The 20,175-nt window shown below is 36.7% G+C and overlaps 2 protein-coding genes across 2 annotated transcripts in view; one reads left to right on the plus strand and one right to left on the minus strand.

The window, feature by feature from the left end:
- Window positions 1–472: 472 nt before the first annotated feature.
- Window positions 473–20,085, minus strand: SLC25A46 (solute carrier family 25 member 46). The gene is made up of 8 exons (XM_044264335.1): window positions 19,709–20,085; window positions 18,735–18,777; window positions 16,897–16,954; window positions 14,509–14,586; window positions 13,955–14,055; window positions 6,614–6,670; window positions 5,334–5,391; window positions 473–2,408 (listed from the first exon to the last, which is right to left on the minus strand). Exons 1-8 carry the CDS (start codon window positions 19,992–19,994, stop codon window positions 1,830–1,832), a joined length of 1,260 nt encoding a protein of 419 aa, XP_044120270.1. The 5' UTR covers window positions 19,995–20,085; the 3' UTR covers window positions 473–1,829.
- The window catches only part of TMEM232 (transmembrane protein 232), a 289,360-nt gene continuing 289,194 nt past the window's right edge, over window positions 20,010–20,175 (plus strand). Inside the window, exon 1 of the mRNA XM_044266111.1 lies at window positions 20,010–20,092. Within this exon, the coding sequence (XP_044122046.1) occupies window positions 20,010–20,092 (83 nt within the window). The remainder of the gene's footprint in view (window positions 20,093–20,175) is intronic.

Consider the following 20,175-nt stretch of genomic DNA (forward strand, 5'->3'; position numbering starts at 1 on the left):
CTTATTTGAACAATCTTTGATTATAATAAAAATGATTAGAAGTTGAACAGATTATAAACATCTAAAAATTTACTTAGCAGTTCAAAAGCACTGAAAACAATTTAAGTGTCATAGGTAGTGCAAAGCAAACCATGATCTAAGAGATTAACCAGAAAATACAACATGTAACCAGTGGCATTTAATTTTATTTTCCCCTCTTAGTGGAATTTAAAAATGGAAAACATATGTATTTTAGTGATTTTTAAAAAACCACACACATACCACACAAGATCATAGACAGAGTTGCTACTTACATATGGTTTTACACTTTTTGGATAACATCTTTTGGTTCTAAAACTATTAATCACAAAAAGCAATTGTTATGCTGACATTTAGCAAGTAAATCTCAGTTTTAGGCTGGCCAATATTGGTGCAAAATCATTGCACTTGTGTGCTAAATGGTTTGTAGTAAAACTGCGATCACTCCTGTGAGGAAACTCTAAAATGTTTAATGATGTATCGGTCAAATGCTTATTATTTTATTATACAAAGAACCTCACCCACCAACTTCAATTTAGGAACAGGCAGAATTTTTTTTTTTTTAACAAACCGACAACCATGTTTTTGCTTATTATTTTTGAGATTTACTTCTTTTCCTCATCCATAGCAGGACGAACCCTTTAATGCTTTTATTTTTCTTCATTATTCATTCAAACAAGTTTAAACAAAAGGTGATAAGAAATAAACTTGCTTTTCCCTTTATGTGTATCTAGTTTAGAGAATGAAACTATTAATAAAAACTAGAAGAAAATAAAAACTGAAGCCATTATTTAATGATGACTATATGGAAGGCAAGAGGCACACACTTTCACATGAATTTTAATTGTGTTTCCTCTAAGACAAGTCATTCAGAAATATAAGGCAAGTGACATTCCTTTCAGGACACAATTTGTAAATATGGAAACATTAATAGTAGTCATGATTATTTTTTACTCTCTCACTCTTAGGAGTGGCTCTAAAAATGGCCTGATGATTCACAAATCTAGGTAAGCAAATCAAACTTTATAAACATATGACAAATTTTCAGTTGCTGGCATTGAAAGGCTGGGTTTGGATATGGACAAATATACTGTTTGCCTTAAATCTTTTGGGTACCTTGTATTTTAATGTTTTGTTCTGATATTCAAGCAGAAAGTACATGACTTCCTTTTATGAAAAAGGTCATCTCAGAGTGGAAAATTTGTAGGGATGAAGGAAATTCCAAGTTCCGTGTATATACAAAAATGGCTTTATATAATAAATATATAGCCATTGCGAAGTTACACAGGGACAATGCAATTTAAAACTCTTCAAGTCCTGCTTACACGTGGGCAAATCCAGTCCTTCCCATCTTTATCACTGATGACATAGTTTATTTACTTAAAGGTAAACTATATTGGTACTATATACTCTATTAAGGATGACATAGCAGTATCAATCTAGAAGGTGAAATAAACTTCTAATAAATTCTTAAGTCAGATGGAATAAATTCAGCTCTGTGAAATCTTGTTTTATGTTTGCTGACAAACTTCTCCTTCTGCCCAGGATCATTTTAGTTTAGCATGAGTGCTACACTGGCTAGAATTCAATGCAGAGTGTTACTTTCACTGAGTTTTCAAATTTGTAATACTTTTCATCCAAAATATGTACCTATGCCTTTTAAAAAATGAAGAGTCAATATATCGGCATGGGCTTTCCCTACCAGTTACACTTTTGAATCCATTTTCCCCCCAGTACTTCACTTTTATCCCTCATAATTTCTTAACAAAGTATCCAGATTATATCTTTTAAACTAACCAGGAACTTAAACCTCAAGCACTATTTTGAAGAAGGGTGGAGTAAATAATTTTGGTAATCTGTAGAACAGCTGCATGCAGTGTGTACTGTATTATAACAGCACCAAACCCCTTATAAAAACCAAGCACTCCTTCCTCCTGCCTTATGGTATTGATACAGTCTCTCATTCCCTCGTACTGTGTGTTAATTGGAAGCACTTCATAGCCAAGGTCTGTATTGTCAATGATTGTGCGTGTTCCTTGAATGTGAAGGCGGTGCAAGACTGTTTCCAATGGGTAAAGTATAACATCAGAGCAAAGACTGGCAGCAAAGTTAGCAATAAGTTCTGGAAAATAAGCATCCAACATACTCTGCACTGGACTAGTGCTCTCAGCTAGATGGCTACTATAAGTCTTTCTCTTTAGAATTAGGAGGACAAACTTCTGAATGATTGAGCTGATGATGTAATGAAGAACTCCATGCAGCACCGTAGGGAAGATCAAAGAAAGGAGTGGGAGCAGTCGTTTGCTATGAGGCACTCCAAGGCCAATCACTCTTCCAATTCCTTCTTTTACACATTCCAAAATTCCAGTGTTATCGCGAATGATCTCACTCTGAAATAAAAATGATGAAACGAATAAAAGTGAACAGTTGCTTACTGTGCCAGAAGGGCGGGCTCTTTTTAGGTCCCTTTTTAATCCCAATTTATGACTACAGGGGGAAAATATCAATGGCTTGCACACTTCGAGAGTTATCTAAGCATTAGATTCTTTTTTCTTCTTTTCTTTTTTAAAGATTTTATTTATTTGAGAGACAGAAAGAGAGAGAGGATGAGATGGGGGAGGCTCAGAGGGAAAAGCAGACTCCCGGCTGAACATGGAGCCTGACGTGGGACTTGACCCTGGGACTCCAGGATCAAGACCTAAGCCAAAGGCAGCTGCTTAACCAACTGAGCGAGCCACCCAGGCGCTCCTAGATTCTTTTTTCAAATGAAATTAACTAACAGACAGCTGTGAAGCTGGGAGCTATTCTCACTGGGAAGGGAAAAGGGGAGGAGATGGGGAAAGAACAACCCAGTTCCTCTATCTTCAAGAAGCTCCTTAGAATTAATTTTGAAAAGCTACCGGACACCTAAAGAGGTTGTAAAGTGCTTAGAGTTCTTAAAAACTGGCTTAAACCCTGCCTCCACCCATTACTTACCCATTATGTAACCTTGGGCTAGTTAGTTTTCCTAAGAATCTGTTTACTATTCTATAAAAATGGGATTAGTCCCACCTACCTTTTATGCACAGGGCTGCTGAGATTATTACATGAAAACAGGCTTGGCTTCCAGAGGCACTCACTCAATATTATCTACAATGTACGCATTGCAACCTGAGAACAATGGCATGAGTGTACACAGTGACCTTAAAATGTAGGAGCCAGATCACAGATTTTTAATAAAGACAACAGATCAGCAGGAAGCTCATTTTTAAGAGCTTCAGGAGTTGCTGGAGATTTGTAAATAAACGTGTATTTTTCAGGGGAAAAAGTGTTCTCAGAAATCCGAGCTCTCAGAAGGGGGGAAAAAACCCACTGAAACATGAATGAAGTAGGAAGAAAGAAGCTACCATAGTAAGCTGATTGTGTGCTAAAGAAAGGATGAGAATGGCTGCCTGTCAGCGGGGGAGAAACAGACAAATCTCAGATACGTGGTGGAGTTACAACTAAGCAGGCATATGACTAATTGGTTATGAAGGATGAAAGAAACATAAAAACCAAGACTTTCTTAAAAATTAGAACTAACGTTTTGAGTCTCTGGGGGCAGATATCAATAGTCCCACTAGTGGAACAGGAGAAGAAGCTCAAAAGGAAACTAATTTTCAGGGTACTAAGAAGAGACTGTTTTATGAGTTGAGTATGAGGGGAAGATGATTTAATTCACATAGATATTAGAGTTGAAACAATTCATAAGAGTAAATGAGTTCTTCAGGATGGTGACTATAGGATAAAAGCAGAGCAGGCCAAGAATAAAACTTTGGAGGACCGTGGAAAAGATGGGGAAGGGGTTATCAAAAGAACATGCTCAAAAGAGAAAAACTGTAAGAAGCAACAGACAGACTTCTAGAGAATACACAAAAGGAGACAGCAGGTGGAATCTGGAGCAAGGAAAAACAGCGGCTGGATACTGGGTAAAAAACAAAAAACAAAAAACAAAAAAACACCTGACAGTGAGCTGGGCACTTTATATAAATAACTCATCTAATTTTTATAACTTATTAAAATGCTATTCCCATCTTATGGATGAGAAAATTAAGATCTAGAAAGGTTAAAATATTTGTTTACTCACAGATCAAACTCAAGTAGAGAAATGTGATTTTGGTAAGGGTCTGTCTAAAGCTAAAACCTGTTCTCCCCAATATATCACACCGCTTATTTTTTCTTTAAATAACTACCTTCCTGCTATTTTACCCCCTTATCTGTCAAATATGGCTATCTCATTTAGTGATAGCTCTGTAAAAAACCTCAGCCTTACACAAACATCGTATCATTTGATACAATGCCAAAAGCAAGGGGAGAGGAAAGTATATTTGCATAGCAAAACATTAACTTTACTTAACTCAAGTTCATTATAAATAAATAAATAAATAAATAATCAATCAATCAACAATAAAGCCAGAAAAGCAACTAAATGGAAAAGAATAATTACAAAAGCAAAGGCTAATCCTGTGAGGTTCTTACAGAGGAAACACATACATACTGAAGACAAGAAATAAACAACAAGATCTGGTGTTGGAGGCAGGAGATAAGTGGTGTACAATTAATTGGATTTTGAGTACATGTGAAATTAATACTATCTTCCGGTTACAGTTTTAACTGTAGGAATGGTATGGTAAGAAGTACATTAATACACTATACTTGAAGGGCCACCATGTGGTTAGAAATGGTAAAACACTAAAAAGCTGACAGGAGATTGCTTTAGCTTTGTAGAATTTAACATACCATGGTACCAAATGTTCCTTAAAAGGCATATTTAAAAAGAATGCTGTTTGTAGACTATCTATGGGACTACCTTCTCAATATTGGGGTGATTATCCAGCATGTTTTATGCTCAGGTAATTAGTAATTTACGGTCTGGCGACAAGCCATAAACATCTGAGTTGTTCGTAAAGATTTTATCCTGAATTTTTTTTTTTTTTAGGATAAAATCTTTACGAACAACTCAGATTTTAAAAAGTTGAAAAAACCAAACAGATTCTTTGTATTCAGAATAAGTCTTGGCTGGGTTCTGAGATACCTGAATGAACAATACTGCTGGCTATGGGATGGATAAAAAGAATTAAAACTAGAAGTGTGAAGTAATTTTGCAAAGGAAAGATACACAACCAGCAGTGTACCTAGTATACAATCTCTGGGATATGGGTGGTATTTGAGAGATTAAAATTTTAAAAGGATAGTGTCTTAAACTCTTCTGGTATACAATCAGAATCTGATATAAACAATATACTGAATATTCAAAAAAATTTTTATCTAAAAAATGACAAAAAAAAGTAGCTCACCTGTACTGTTTCAATTAGACTTGCTGAATAAAAAGGCATTGCCACCATGTAAGTTAGGCTGTAGAAATTAAAACAAATTTATCAGTATACTGAAACAACATGCTTATGCTAAATTTTGAATATCTACTTATATATATCAATGTAATTTATATTCAAGCCTGAATATATTTAAGGTTTTCAACTATTAATATCTATAGCATAAAGATATTTGGAGACCTGAATTGTAAGATGCCTTATTGAACAGTTAGTGATAAAAATTAAGTAAACACAGGGAAAGGCTGCAAAGAAAAAGGATTTTATTTTAAACGAGTAAAATGTAGGCTTGGTTATGATTCACTGTCTAACCTGCATACAGCTAATGTAACCTTGTTGTATACCTGCATATAGCTAACATAGTCTATAAATCTGATATTTAAAAGTTAGGATGAGGGATCCATTCCACTGTTTGCCTTTTTAGTGACATTTGAACAAGTATACTGTTCTGCTATTATCTTATTATCATTATCCATTCCCAGATTTCCCACCCAGCAGAGCTAAGCCAGTCTTCAATGATGAGTGAAGTCCCCTTATATTAAAAAACAATATTGTACAGCTTTGCAAAGTTGTTTCCTATCATCACTACATAGACATAGTAATATTACAACTTTGCAAGCCTGCAAAATATAGTTATTTAAAATAACATCAAGGTGGGACTTACCTAACCCTATGGGCCAGGTCCTGGCAAGAAGTAGTTTTCAAGGTGAATGGAACATCACTAAGTAATAATGTGCTGGAATGTCCCACAGAGGGAGCCAGCAAGCTGGGGGATTTCCAATTCACAATCTTCAAAAAAAATTAAAAAGTGAAGAGTAAAATTCTAATCTACAAAAGTGGTCAGTGTTGTAAAATCATGAAGTGTCTTTAGGACTCCATTTATAATGACACTAAGGTTTGAGTCTGCTCATCACTATACAAGTAAGTTTTTGTTTTTGCTTAATAATAAAATAATATTTTTTCTGGAAAATTGGTTTAAACAAGCTGAAGACCTCTGCTAACTTCCTAAGAACACAGAGAAAAATTAGGTTGTGATTTCAGCCTTTCAAATTTAGAAAGATCTATTTTAAAGATAATATATATTTTAGGATTTTATTCCTCAACTCTACATTAACTGTCTTTTGAAGTACTAGTCCCATAAATATTTTATTGCCCTAATTTTCTTTGCTGTATTAAGATTTTTTTCAGCCCTAATACTATAAAAATTAATGCAAGTTTTCAATATAAGTGCCACTTTTGATACTTACGATTTTAGTAGAAGGTGTTCTCCTATTTGTTTAGGATTCCATTTATGTGAAATCTCTCTAAAAAATAAATTTCAATAAAACAGAAGCCATGTTATTTACAACATCTTGAATTAGTCTGACTTTCAAAAAGGTAACTGATTGCAATTAAGAAAAAAATCTGTAGGAGAAATATATTCTAATGGTGAACATGTTCTTTTCTGGGACACACTTCAATTATGATGGTTTAAAAAGAAAAAAATGTACTAAGTATTTTTCTATGTGCTGAAAGAAGGGGTTGACTGAAGAGGAAAAACTACCACTAATTATAAAAAACTTAATACTTAAAGGAGGAACATGAAAACTTCAAGGAGGAGATATAAAGATGATAGGTTGAGGAAGAAAGAAGAATTGAGATTGGGAAAGGGAGACAAGGAATAGGATAACGGATGAAAAAGGATGAGAATTTAAAAACACAATTAAGTAACTGTAATGCAGAATGAACGTGGCATTTGTGTAGCACCAAATTTTCCAAGTGCCTTTCTTTATTATGATATTAATTGTGTGACCTTTAATATATTCTGATATCTTTCTGAGCACCTACAAGGCCAGGCATGGTGCAAAGTGCTTTGCAGGAGTTATTTCTAACTCTCACAATGACTTTGTTATCCCAATTTCATAGATGAAGAAATAGGCTGAGAGAGGGTTCATACCCTACCCAAAGCCATACAACTAGTTAGTGACGGAACTGGGTCCTAACCCCTGGTTTCTAGGGCTTAGAAGTCTGTACACTCTGCCTGTACTTCCTCTCATCCCATTTGATACAGGAAGACATCCTGTGAGGTAAGCAGAGCAGGTGTGGTCCAGTTTGTTTTACTTATGAGACAAAGGAAGGTCAGAAGACCCACAGGGACACATTCAGGTGACAGGCAAAGTGCCAGGTCTGAGATCAAGGTCTCACTCTGTGTGCTTCCTGCTGTTTAGGTCACCCTCGGAAATCAGAAAAAAGAGAAGATAAAGAAGAGAGGCAAGCTGCAAAATTAAAAGAGGAGAAAGTTGTACCACGAGAAAAGTCAAAAAGGAGAAAGGAGAATGGAGAGAGAGCAAAAGGAAAAGTCAGTGAGGAAACGGAATAAACTGAGAAAGCAGAGAGAGAGGTAGGAGGGGTGGGAGAAGAGGGAGAAGGGAGAGAGAGGCTGGACAGCAGAGAGAGGGAAGTGTAAAATGAAATAAAGAGAACTGCAACCCGTGCCCTTGACAAAAGCAGCACCCATGGCACCATGGCCCCAGCAGAGAGCTGAGGAAACATCTACTTGAAATGACTGAATATGACAAACCTAAGGAGACAGGGAATAAATTTATTTTGTATTAAAAAAGGTGTAGAAGATCATCATTAATAAATCCTCTAAAAACAAATTCAGTACAATTATAACATGGGTGATATGTAGAATTTCTAAAAGAATGGAAGATCTGCAGAGAAACTTGGACAATAGACCAACCAACTCTGATCAGTAAGACCTTAGAGAGCCTTCTGGGTCACATTTTTATTAAATTAATACTAAGACTAATATTTTAGGCCTTAACAACCACAGAAAAATATAGCTGAAATGACCACCAATGATTGGGATGAAATGGCTCAGTGGGTTAAGCCGCTGCTTTCGGCTCAGGTCATGATCTCAGGGTCCTGGGATCGAGTCCCGCATCGGGCTCTCTGCTCGGCAGGGAGCCTGCTTCCCTCTCTCTCTCTCTGCCTGCCTCTCCATCTACTTGTGATTTCTGTCTGTCAAATAAATAAATAAAATCTTTAAAAAAAAATATAAAAAAGATCAGGCTTCCCATCTTTTTGACAGTGACTTCATGATTCTAAAACAATATATGCTACATGGTTTGCAAATCGCCTGGTTACTGCTGTTACTCTTACCATGGCCCTAGAGAGCACCGCCACAGGGCATTATGACAGTGATTTTAAGGATGAAACCATCATTAACATTGGAGACAGACGGGTCTGTGATCAGTATTTCTGTAAGGACAGGGCTACTCTGCCTTCGAATACAATACAATTACTACTGCTAATTCTTAACACCAAAAAGATTATTAAAAGTGGGAAAAATGAAATTTAGAACCAAGTATAAAAAATATGAGACTCTCTTCCTTGTATCTCTATCTGTGGGTAAAACCTATTGCCACAGCTCTAGAAATTTAAATTAGCACGCTGAAACGCTTTAGGAAAGAGAATAATAGGAAAAATCTACTTGTGATCAAACGTCTTTACATTTCATTATCATTCATTCATTATTTATATTTCATTATAGGTAAACATATTTAACCCACTATTTTCACAAGCACAGCCTGCCCTTGAAAAAGAGCAATAAAGAGAAATGACTTGCTTTTTCTTAAAATAGTTCTCTATTTGACAGATTGATATACATACTTCCATGCATAATCAATACAAAAAAGCAACAGAATTTTTAAATAACTCTATTTTTAAAGTCTTTACTTATCATTCTCTCTCATTTTCGCATGTACAGATAACTGCCCTCCTAAAAAAAACCTTCCCTCAACCCAACCCATCTTCCAGCTACTTCTCTTCCTCATTCCTCTGCACAGCCCACTTTCTGAGCTTGCTATTTTTCTTTTTTTTTTTTCAATTTCAAATCTTTATTTCCATCCCTGCCTAGCTGATATTTTTTTTTCCAATTAATTTACTTTTCAGAAAAACAGTATTCATTATTTTTTCACCACACCCAGTGCTCCATGAGCTTGCTATTTTTCCATGTCCTAATACCCCATTCACCTCTGAACCCATGCCAAATTGGCTTTTACCCCATTATTCTAAAAAACAGCTCTTGCCAAGGTCCCCATGACCTCTATGTCTACATCCAATGGACATTTTTAAGTCTGAGGGTTACTGGAGGGAAGGTGGGCAAGGGGATGAGTTCAATAGGTGCTGGGTGTTAAGGAAGGCACCAGTGATGAGCACTGGGAGCTGGATATACTTTATTTCCCCTTCAACAGACAGCAGGCCTTCGGGTTCCTCCCTTCTTGAAGCATTTTCTGTCGCTGTATTCCACTATGGCATACTCTTCTGATTTTCCTCCTCCCCTCTAGTCTCCACTTTTGACTCCTTTGCAGTAGGATTTCCTTAAGCCAGCCACCTACTCTAGAGTTCCTAAAGGGTCAGGCCCTCTTTTTACTTTATATGTTATGCTTCTTCCTAATGTAATGTTATCCAAAATGATGCTTTAAAAACCTCCCAAATCCATTAGCTTCCCTTTAGATTTCTCTGCATGTCAACCGTGCATATCATCTGTCTCCTGATAACTCTACCTGGGTGTGGCAAAGCATCTAAAAATGAACCTGTCCAAAATCAAGCTAATGATCTTTCTTCCCTATTCTTGGGACTCTTCGTGGTCCCTGCTCAGTAACTACTAATCAAAAAAAAATCTACTGAATTGGAGAAAGATTTCATTGTGTTTAAAACAGAATATGTTCAAAGTCAGTGAATTCAGAAGAGTAGTTAGGAGACACAGACAGCATGAGGAGAAACTGCAAGATGTTTTTACTGGTACAATACAAAATGTGAGATCCGTCCAATGAAGCTGGAGGTCAACCAAATGGTTTTTGTGAGACTGAAATACACAGCGAGCCCTGGTTACAGGTGTTCCTTATGTAAATGAGAAATAACATATGAAAGTAAAGGGTACATGTAGTCTCCCTTACCCCACTTGGGAGAAGATTTGGGGAAAAATTGGGATGGGGTCTGGGCGCTAGATAAAGAGATCACAGATGATTATCTTGGGTTACATACTTTTTCTTTTAAAGTAGTAATACTGTAAGCTCTAAGCTTGGTGACTTCATGGGCACTACAGACTTGCTCTTTTTCTCTCAGATGTGATCAAAATGAAAATGAAAATCCAAATATTTGTGAATCCATACTGTTTCACCTGTTCTACCTAGTGGTCGCTGTGCAATTAGGGAACCTCAGTGTAGGAGACCCCCCAAGCTCATTCTCCTCAGGTGGTAACTTCTGTGAATCACTTTGGGTTACTGCTTTGCTACCCTGTCTGCTGTGACTTTGCTTTCTCTCTGCCTAAAAAGAGAATTAAAGTTTATATTGTACTTCAGAGAATGGCTTTATTTGACATCGAGTTACATAAGCCAAAATCCTAGAAGTCATCCAGGACAGCTCTTCCTCTATCACCTACTATCCCTAGTCCATCACTACATACCATCTGTTTTACCTAAACACATTTCAAAAGAATCCACTTAGATTCATCTCAAGAGATGCCACCCTGGTCCTAGCTACCATTACTTGTCACCCAGGTGACTGTTGTAGAATATGAACATGTGTCCTCTTGTCTACTTTGGTCCTCCCGAAATCTTCTCACCTCCATTTAAAATGACCCTTTAAAAACATGAATCTGATCATGTCACTGACCTCTCCTTAAAACTCTTCAATATCCTTGAAGTGGCCTACAAGGCCCTGCATCAATCTGGCTCTCACCTGTATCTTCAGCATTCTGTTACACAGCTCTCCCTCTTGCTCTCTGAGCTTTACCCATATGAGCCTTCTCTCAAGTTACCAGAATTCTCCATGTTCCCTGTGCAACACTGTCTTCCCACAAACTGTTCTGAGCCTCCTAATCAGCACTCAGATGTCAGGTTACATGTTATTTTATTAGAGGCACTGTTCCTAACCCTTTACTAATCTCACAGAATCTTTTCTTTTCCTTCTGGGAACACATCTCAATTTGTAATTATTTATTCATTAATGGGATTATTTTACTTAATGGATGTCCCTATACTGGATTGTAAGCTTCATGATCACAGGTACCTTTTGTTTCCTCTCCTCACTGCATGCCTGATTTTCAGGAAAGGACTTAGCATATAGTAGATACTCATGAAATGAATTAGTGAGTGGGATTTATCTGAAAAATTATCCCAGTAGAATACAACAAAGATAGCCTTTTGTGTCTTCTTAATAAGACACAAAATGACCAAGAGAAAATACATACCTATATTAACCAACATGTCTATAAGGTCTATAGAGTAAGAAAGTTAGATAACAAAATTTAATGAAATTCTGTGCCATCCTATTCCCATTCCTCTTTTTCCTTCCCTTAAACCTTAAGTTAAAGTAACTATTTCATCTCTGTGTTAAAGAAATAGCATTACCTGTCTGAAGTCCCAGAAGTCAGAAGTGGTATAGCCAGGACCAATAGTATTCTGACTACAAATATACAGAATTCTTTACACTTAAATATATAGAAATTCCTGAATTTTATTAGATCTTTATAAAATTTTGTGAGATAATTTTAAGAATACTTGTTAACAAGTACTAACTTAAGTTAGTAAGCATAAGTTAGTGCTTTTTATGATATAAAAAGCAGTAGAGTGAATAAAGTTACTTAACCCACTGAGCCACCCAGGCGCCCCTGAATAAAGTTACTTAAGAACAGAAATTCAGATTTCTTAAGTATGAGAAGGGAAACTTTTAGTAGGCCAAATGTTTTGTTTTGATTTGAACATTTCGTAAGTCTTTGTTAAAGAACTCTATGAAGTCCTCTGAAAGCAATTACGTTGGCAAAAAGCCTGATTTCAGTCTTTCCTGCCTTCATTTCATTCCCTACAAAGTCTGAATCCTAAGATTGAGACACTAGTGGCTGTACCTTCGACTACCTCACTTCCTAGTCAATCCAAAAAATTCACTCTGCCAGGGACTAACTCTGGATTAACAAACCATTCAAAGCTTTTGATGCTATCTCTGGCATACAGCACTGATACACAAAGTTAGAGTCCTGCCAAATAGTACCTAAACAAATTTATGATTTCCACTATCACCTACTAATGTTCCTTTCATATATACTCCTTGTAAGGTTTCCTTCCTGTTATGCATTTACTGTCTCAAATGTCTATCTTTCTTCTCATGCTTTTCTGTTCTGACCCCAATATTCTACTTCAGAGAGTAAATAGACCCAGAAGCAAGTTTTCCTAATTTCTCTTTCCTCTCCTTCCAAATGTATCTACAATTCTACATTCTAATTCTCTCCTCTTGGCTTCTAAGACACTATTATCCTAGGTTACTACTATGTTCAATGGTTTTTGTGAGTATCTCTTAAAACTGCCTTTAATTACCTCTCCTACCACACACACCTTCACATACACACATGACATACACATATGCCTTCACACATCACCAAGGATACTGTCCTTGGTCCACTTTCTGTCATTCAGTGTACACTTGTCCTCAGGGAAATTCACCAATCCTAATGCTTCAACTGCTACTTTTATGCCAGAACATCCAAAGTTATGCCTCTAGCTTCAAATTTTTTCTAAGACTCCAATCCATGGTGCCACCCACTTATTAGAAATGTCTTCCTCGCTGCCCTGCAGGAATCTCAAACTTCATCTACTGAAAGATAAATTCCTCATCTTCTTTCCCACTCCAACTTATTCTTCTTTTTGTATTCTCCCGTCTAGAAGTCTATCACTGATGGAGATTTTCTCCCATCCCCTGGTTCCCAATCTATCACCAATTATCATTAGACTTCAGAAATGTCTATCCCTTTCTGTTCCACACTTCAGATACCTCTCAGTCTGGCCTAGATTACTATAACAGTTCTCCACAAGTCACTGGCTACACCAGTCTACTTTTTAATTTTATACTGCCACTTGAGTAAATCCTTGATCAAAGAACCCATATATTGAAACAAACACCTTAGATTCCCAATTACACAGAGAATGAAGTCAAAGTCCCTTACAAAGGCATGACCATGCTTCAAACTAGCATCTCAGCCGCTTTCCCTATTATTCCACTCCATAAATGTCCAGTATTCCAAGCACAAGACTTTTATTATGCAGACCTTCCAATTTCCATAAAATTGGGCATACTCTCCTTCTCTGCCAAGTCAAATTCCTACTCATAATTGAAGATATAGCTCAGATTTCAGTTTTTTCTTCAAACTTTTGCCAATAACTTCATATGAAGTATCCCTGGGCACTGAATGGGGTTTGTTTAATTATAGCACTAATCTTGATGTACTACTTGAATTTGCTTACATGTGTCTCCTTCACCCAAGAGGCTACTTAAACAGTAAGAACTGCTCACATACTCATGTTTGTTTCTTACTAGACAGTTGTAGAAACACAGTCGTCAGTAGGACCTGAGAGACCTATCTCAATAGATACTAGACCAGGAAGCATTTTCTTTATCACATACTAATTCAGTAAGATATATCTAACTTTGGTCTCTATTTCATCTGTTAGCAACTTCAGGTAAGTTTTCAAATTCAATGTATTTTTAGAAACTATCATTTTTTAAAAATTTAATATGGAGCTAATATTGAAAAGATGCCAAAAAGGTACCTTGGTAAAGGTGTAAATTCACTTATTATTCCCTCTGCTCCAAGTGTGACTCCCTGGACAATAAACGTACTTCCCATTCCTTTCCAAAGGGCCCTCGGTCCCTAAAATGAACAAAATTTATTGTTATTTCTATTAATGCCTAAATAAGAAACACAAAAAAGGTCTTAATAAAACTTGATATTAAATGTTTACTAATATTTTCCAATAAGGCATTATTTTAAGACATTTTAGTAGATAACTACAACTACATTAATTCCTATCACTTTATTATTTGTTGAGTGGCCAACGTTTAGGCAATGTGAATATTCCAATTAACTACATCCCTAATACTAATTAAACATACTAATATTTAATTAATTTTGGAAGTGATGTGAATATATTAATTATTCAGTGACACCAAAAGACGTCATTACCAGGTTACATTAGTTTTAGAGCAAGCATAAAATATTTTTGTTAACTAAATTAAAGGAATTACTCTTGGTTTAATTACCGCTAAGACCATGTGGTACTTATATTATAAATAATCTTAATAGAACCTATAGACTAATTCTCACCTGAGTTTTGTTGAAGCTGTACATGATATTGATGACTGTAAACGGAGTGAGATGGTAATGCCGAGCATGATAATTAACCTATAAAGATTATGTTGTAAATTATTTTTATTATTGTTTTGTCAAGAAATAACAATGTCATCAAAGATATATAAAGGAGTCAAAGCATAAACAAAATTCCAATTCTAAAGTCATCAGAAGTTACCCTAAACAAAATTACTACTATTAAAAGTACATTTAAATAACTTATTAAAAAGTACAGTATGTATGGCTATATATATATATATATATATAAAATGTACAATATACACATTAATGTAGAATATATAATAAAGAAGGACAAGCTGTTTGACATTTGTATTTCCATAAACACTAGAATTACATTTGATGTAGCCAAACATTCATGCCATTGAACACACAGGAGCCACTGAAGAACTCAGAGAACAGGAGATTCATGTCTCCCAATACCAAGCACTTTTTACACTGTAAACTATGAACAATTGGTAAATTATGAAATCAGTAAAGGGGGGTGATATTTTGTAAAATGACAAAAAAGAAAGTATCAGAATGCATCACACATTCTAATGCCATTATTTCATAAAACATTTAAGTTACTTGTATAGATGTACACACTGAATCACAATGTGATACTGTTGCTTTGTAGAATACATGTCTGAAATCCACTGTTCTAGGCTATCTGCACTGTCCATGCTTTTAATGACTATTTTTTGGGGTGCTGAAGCATGAGCAGCATAATTTGTAATTATTTAGATATTTTCTAATTCAATTTTCAAAGAAGATTAAGTTAGATTATGGAAGCTTTTACCACAGTGTTGTCCACTTAATCCATGGGGCCATTCGGGGGATCTACAAGTTCAAAATTATCTTCTTAATGATACTAAGACATCACTTGTCTTTTTTATTGTGTTGACATTTTCAAAAATAGCGCAAAACAATGGTGGCTAAAACTGCTTACTCCTTAGCATGACTCAAGACAGCTGGTAGCAAACTGTATTTTTGTACATATTATATTCTTTATCCCATTCACTTGGAAGGAGGAAAAAGCCACTTTCACTTTAAAAATGTCCTTGGTGAAACAGTAAAATGCATTAATTTTATAAAATGTTGACTCTTAAGTATACATCTTTGTAATTACTATTCTTTGTGTTACATAATGAAGTAAGACTGCTGTTGTGAGGAAAAGCACTTGTCTGATGAAGCTGCAAGCTGAACTAGCTACTTTTTTCATGGAACACCATTTCTTCTGCAAAAAATGACTACCAGACTACAGTTATTAACATGTGAGAAAAACATGCAGGGGCAGCTGGGTGGCTCAGTTGGCAAAATGTATGACTCTAGGTTTTGGCTCAGGTCATCTCATGGGTCATGGGATGAGTCCCACACTGGACTCTAAACTCACCCAGGAGTCTGCTTGAGAGTCTCTTTCCTGCCCTCCCCACCCATCTCCTCACTCTCTCTAAAACAAACAACTAAATCTTAAAAAAAAAAAAAAATGAACAAAGTGAGCCTATTGATTAAAGGAAAAAAACTGGCATTATGGGATGCTAATGATAAATCTGACTTTACAAGCAAAATTTAGAATTCTGAAAAAACTGCATCTACCACGAAGAACCTACCAATACTGAAACACTTTTCTGGTGGGATTAGTAGTGATTTAATGACAATTTTTTAAAGTATATAATCAAATGTCTTAACATTAGAAGATCTACAGAACTCAGTAAATCAGTATTTTTCTTTTTTTTTTTTTAAGATTTTATTTATTTATTTGTTTGAGAGAGAGCGCACACAAGCGTGCATGAGCACAAGCAGAGGGAGCAGCAGGCAGAGGGAGAAGCAGGCTCCCTGCTGAGAAAGAAGCCGGTTTTGGGACTTGATCCCAGGAACCAGCATGACCTGAGCCTAAGGCAGACACTTAACCGAATGAGCTACCTAGGCGTCCCAGTATTTTTCAAATAATCAACACTTGATGTTATAGAATCATACATAGATCAATAGATTTTAATGTAAGAGAGTACAAAAAGTTAACTCACATGGTTTGAAATTTCTCACTGCAAATAACCTTTAATATATTACTATTTATTAAGTTTTGGTGTAGTAAAAAAGAAGAAAATCTGCTAATTATCTGAAAAAGATATAAAATATTCCATTTTCAATACATACACGTATAAGGTTAGACCTTCTTCTTTCAAAACCAAAATTTTTTATGATGTAAGAGTTTTCAAGACCAAAAAGTTTGACACTGATCTATTGTAGATTCTGGTACATTTCACATGGAGTAATAGTTATACAGTTTCAGCCATTGATCTGAGTTCTGTATTTTAAATGAGAGTAAGGATTATTGTTTAGAAGGTAACAGAAAAGTTCATTTACCTGACATTGGCGGCGTAGAACAATGCAAGGATGAGCCAGTACATTTTCTGTAAAGAGGCTATAAAAGAATAATTTATATATATATTATATAATTAATATATATATATTTTGTGTATACACACACACATATAATAGCCAAAACTTAAATTGCAACAAATATGTATCTGAAATTATTCTTGCTTGAAGAATCATGCATTATTTTTTTTCCCATTCTAACAGTTAAAAAAAAATTGTCTGGATATATTTGCAAATCATTCTAAGAACAACAAAATTCAATATGAAAAGAATTAAAGCCAGATCTGTAAACTGGTAAGCAAGGGCAGTAACATAAAATAGTAATACATGTACTCTAAAGATGAAACTACAGCTCCGACCCTGAAATGGGAAACTCCTTTCTTAGACAACTTAAATGCTCCTTTCCATTTCTTTCAGAAGATATCCTATGAACAAAGTTCCTATCAGAAGAGTCATCTGTTCTTCATGAACCACCTTCTATAAATTTTAGTTCTGATGTACATTGCATTTAAGTTATTAGGGATTAAGTTATAAGGATTTTAATAACTATTAATTGACTACTATTTTGGATATCATATATTTCTTCTGAGAGCATTCCCTACAAAATAATTACAATTGCAGGCTTACATAATAACAGTGACAGCTGCACGAGCATGAGAGCACATGCAGGGCGTATACATATACGGGTATAAATAATGTAATCAGGGGCGCCTGGGTGGCTCAGTGGGTTAAAGCCTCAGCCTTTGGTTCAGGTCATGATCCCAGGGTCCTGGGATCGAGCCCCGAGCCCCACATCCGGCTCTCTGCTCAGCAGATAGCCTGCTTCCCTCCTTCTCTCTCTGCCTGCCTCTCTGCCTACTTGAGATCTCTGTCAAATTAAAAAAAAAAAAACAAAAGAAACCCCCTTAAAATAAATAAATAAATAAATAAAGTATCAAATAACAGTGAGGCTAAAGAAAAATTAATTCTAGTAAAAGGAAAAAAATTTTTTAAAGATTTTATTTATTTATTTGACACACTGAGAGAGAGAGTTCACAAGCAGGCAGACAGGCAAGCAGAGAGAGAGAGGGGGAAGCAGGCTCCCCGCTGAACAGAGAGCCCAATGCGGGGCTGGATCCCAGAAACCTGAGATCATGACCTGGGCCAAAGGCAGAGGCTTAACCCACTGAGCCACCCAGGTGCCCGGAAAATTTTAATTCACAATTATGCTCCTATTTACAGTAACACTCTTAGGTTTAATTATGCAAATAAGATAATTTTTTTCTTGATTAAAATTTTAAAACAATGAGTTGTCCTGGCATGCAACATAACCCTTTGTGGAATTCTGATGAATTTTGAAAGAATATTCATTAGAGATCACATAATGAAAATTGGAGGGTTTTCCCCCCACAAAATGATCATTAAAAATAAAAAAAATAATGGTGGTCATTAAATGCTGATTGTAAGCAAAACCCAGACTCCATGTTGTTAAATATCATATTACAATTAGAATGTTTGGGGGAGGGTTCAATGCAAATAACTTTCTCTTGGGGGGGGCCTAGATCAGATTTTTTGGACAGACACATGAAAGTTATTAAAATATAACTTACAAAATTATTTTGTGGTTATAAATTGAATGACTATTCTCTATCCTTACTAAAAAAATCAAGTTATAGATTTTAAATAACTTCTTCTGCAAAATATTATTCAATATTTAATCTACTGCTCCGAAGAATCAATCTAAAGGAAGCAATACTAATCATTTAATATCCTATATTAAAACACTCTGAATAAAACACTTTAAATAAAAACTTCAATTAAAAATCATTAGAAAAAAACATTACCTTGCAAGGCCAATACCAAATCCAGCAAATCTATTCAACTGCTCTAAAACAGGAAGAAATAAGATTACTCATAACCAATATTTAGGTTTACTGTAAAAATTTTTTTTCTTTTATTAACACGATATTTATTTAAATTTTAGGTCCTAGAGTCAAATTCCGATATGGGCCAGGGAAGCTGTGGGAAGCTGCAAGACAGACCTGCTCTTCAGCTCCAATTCACTGTTGACATGTGGGACTGTGGACCCAGTGTTTCTAAACTGTTATTTTTCTGAAGAGATATTGTCAATTTTACATAATATCTTCCAATTTCAAAATACCAGCAACTATTTTAAAAAGCATTACAACACTGTGAGCCAAATCAAACATGTCTGCAGGTAGAAACTAAGGATTACCACTTTTCAACTTCTAACTACAATTTAAATTTTTTTAACCAACAACTTGACCTCCTATCTTGTAAAATTAGTCATTTGCTGTTATTGATGGAAAACATCTATGTTAAATGAACAGTTGCAAGTAAGACACCTCAAAATTATTAAATCAAAAGCATACTTAGGGTCACCAAAATGGTTAAATGAGGCTCTCTTCTCAACAAGTTTTAATTCAAGGCAATAATGGTGTCAGTGAACTAGGTATTGTTCACATAATTCCCAATAAACAATAAACAATCCAATTTCCTTCCTTCTTGATTTAGGCCATGGGATGTCACACACCAAAACCGTTCGAAGCTCCTACCACGCAGCCCAGAGCTAAGGCAGGTGTCTGTTCCCGAGGTGATCCGGGAGGAAAGCTTTGTGCAAGGAAGAGGGAGCAGGCCCGCTGCAAGGGCAGAGGACGAAAGGAGGGCAGAGGGTGTGGCGCGCGATACGTCCAGCGACACCGGAGGCGGGACCCTCGGCGCGGCTTCCGCGGTCCGCAGGCCGCGAGCCGCGGCCCCGCCACTCCACCCACCCCTGCCTCGCTCCCAAGTCCCTCACCGGTGCTCTGTCCCGGCACGCCGCCGCCGCTACTGCCGCCGGGAAACGGTTCCTCCGCGGGGCCCTCGAGCGGGGTGGAGGGGCCGGGTACGCCGTAGGGCGGGCTCTTTTCGCCCCAGTGCAGGTTGCGGCTACCGGGGATGTCTGGGGGAGTGGTCACCCAGTGGCTCAGGTCCGACGCGGAGCTGAAGGACCTGGCAGGGAAAGCGCCGCCAAAACCCTGCTCATCCCGAGCACCGCCCCGATAGCCCAAGCCATCGAATCCGTCCGGGCGCCGCGGATGCATCGCAGACGGCGCAGGATGACGCGAGCCCACCCGGAGCCCACGACCACTGGGGCCACCGCGACCTCCGGCCACACGGCTTCTTCCCGGCCCCCCGCTGCGTCTGGAGCGATCTGACAACCGGAAGTCACGTTGCAAACCCGGAAGTTCGGCGAGCACGTGATCGTAACCTTTTCCGGCGGTC

The sequence above is a fragment of the Neovison vison genome, chromosome 1, assembly GCF_020171115.1.
Source record: "Neovison vison isolate M4711 chromosome 1, ASM_NN_V1, whole genome shotgun sequence".
NCBI lineage: Eukaryota > Metazoa > Chordata > Mammalia > Carnivora > Mustelidae > Neogale > Neogale vison.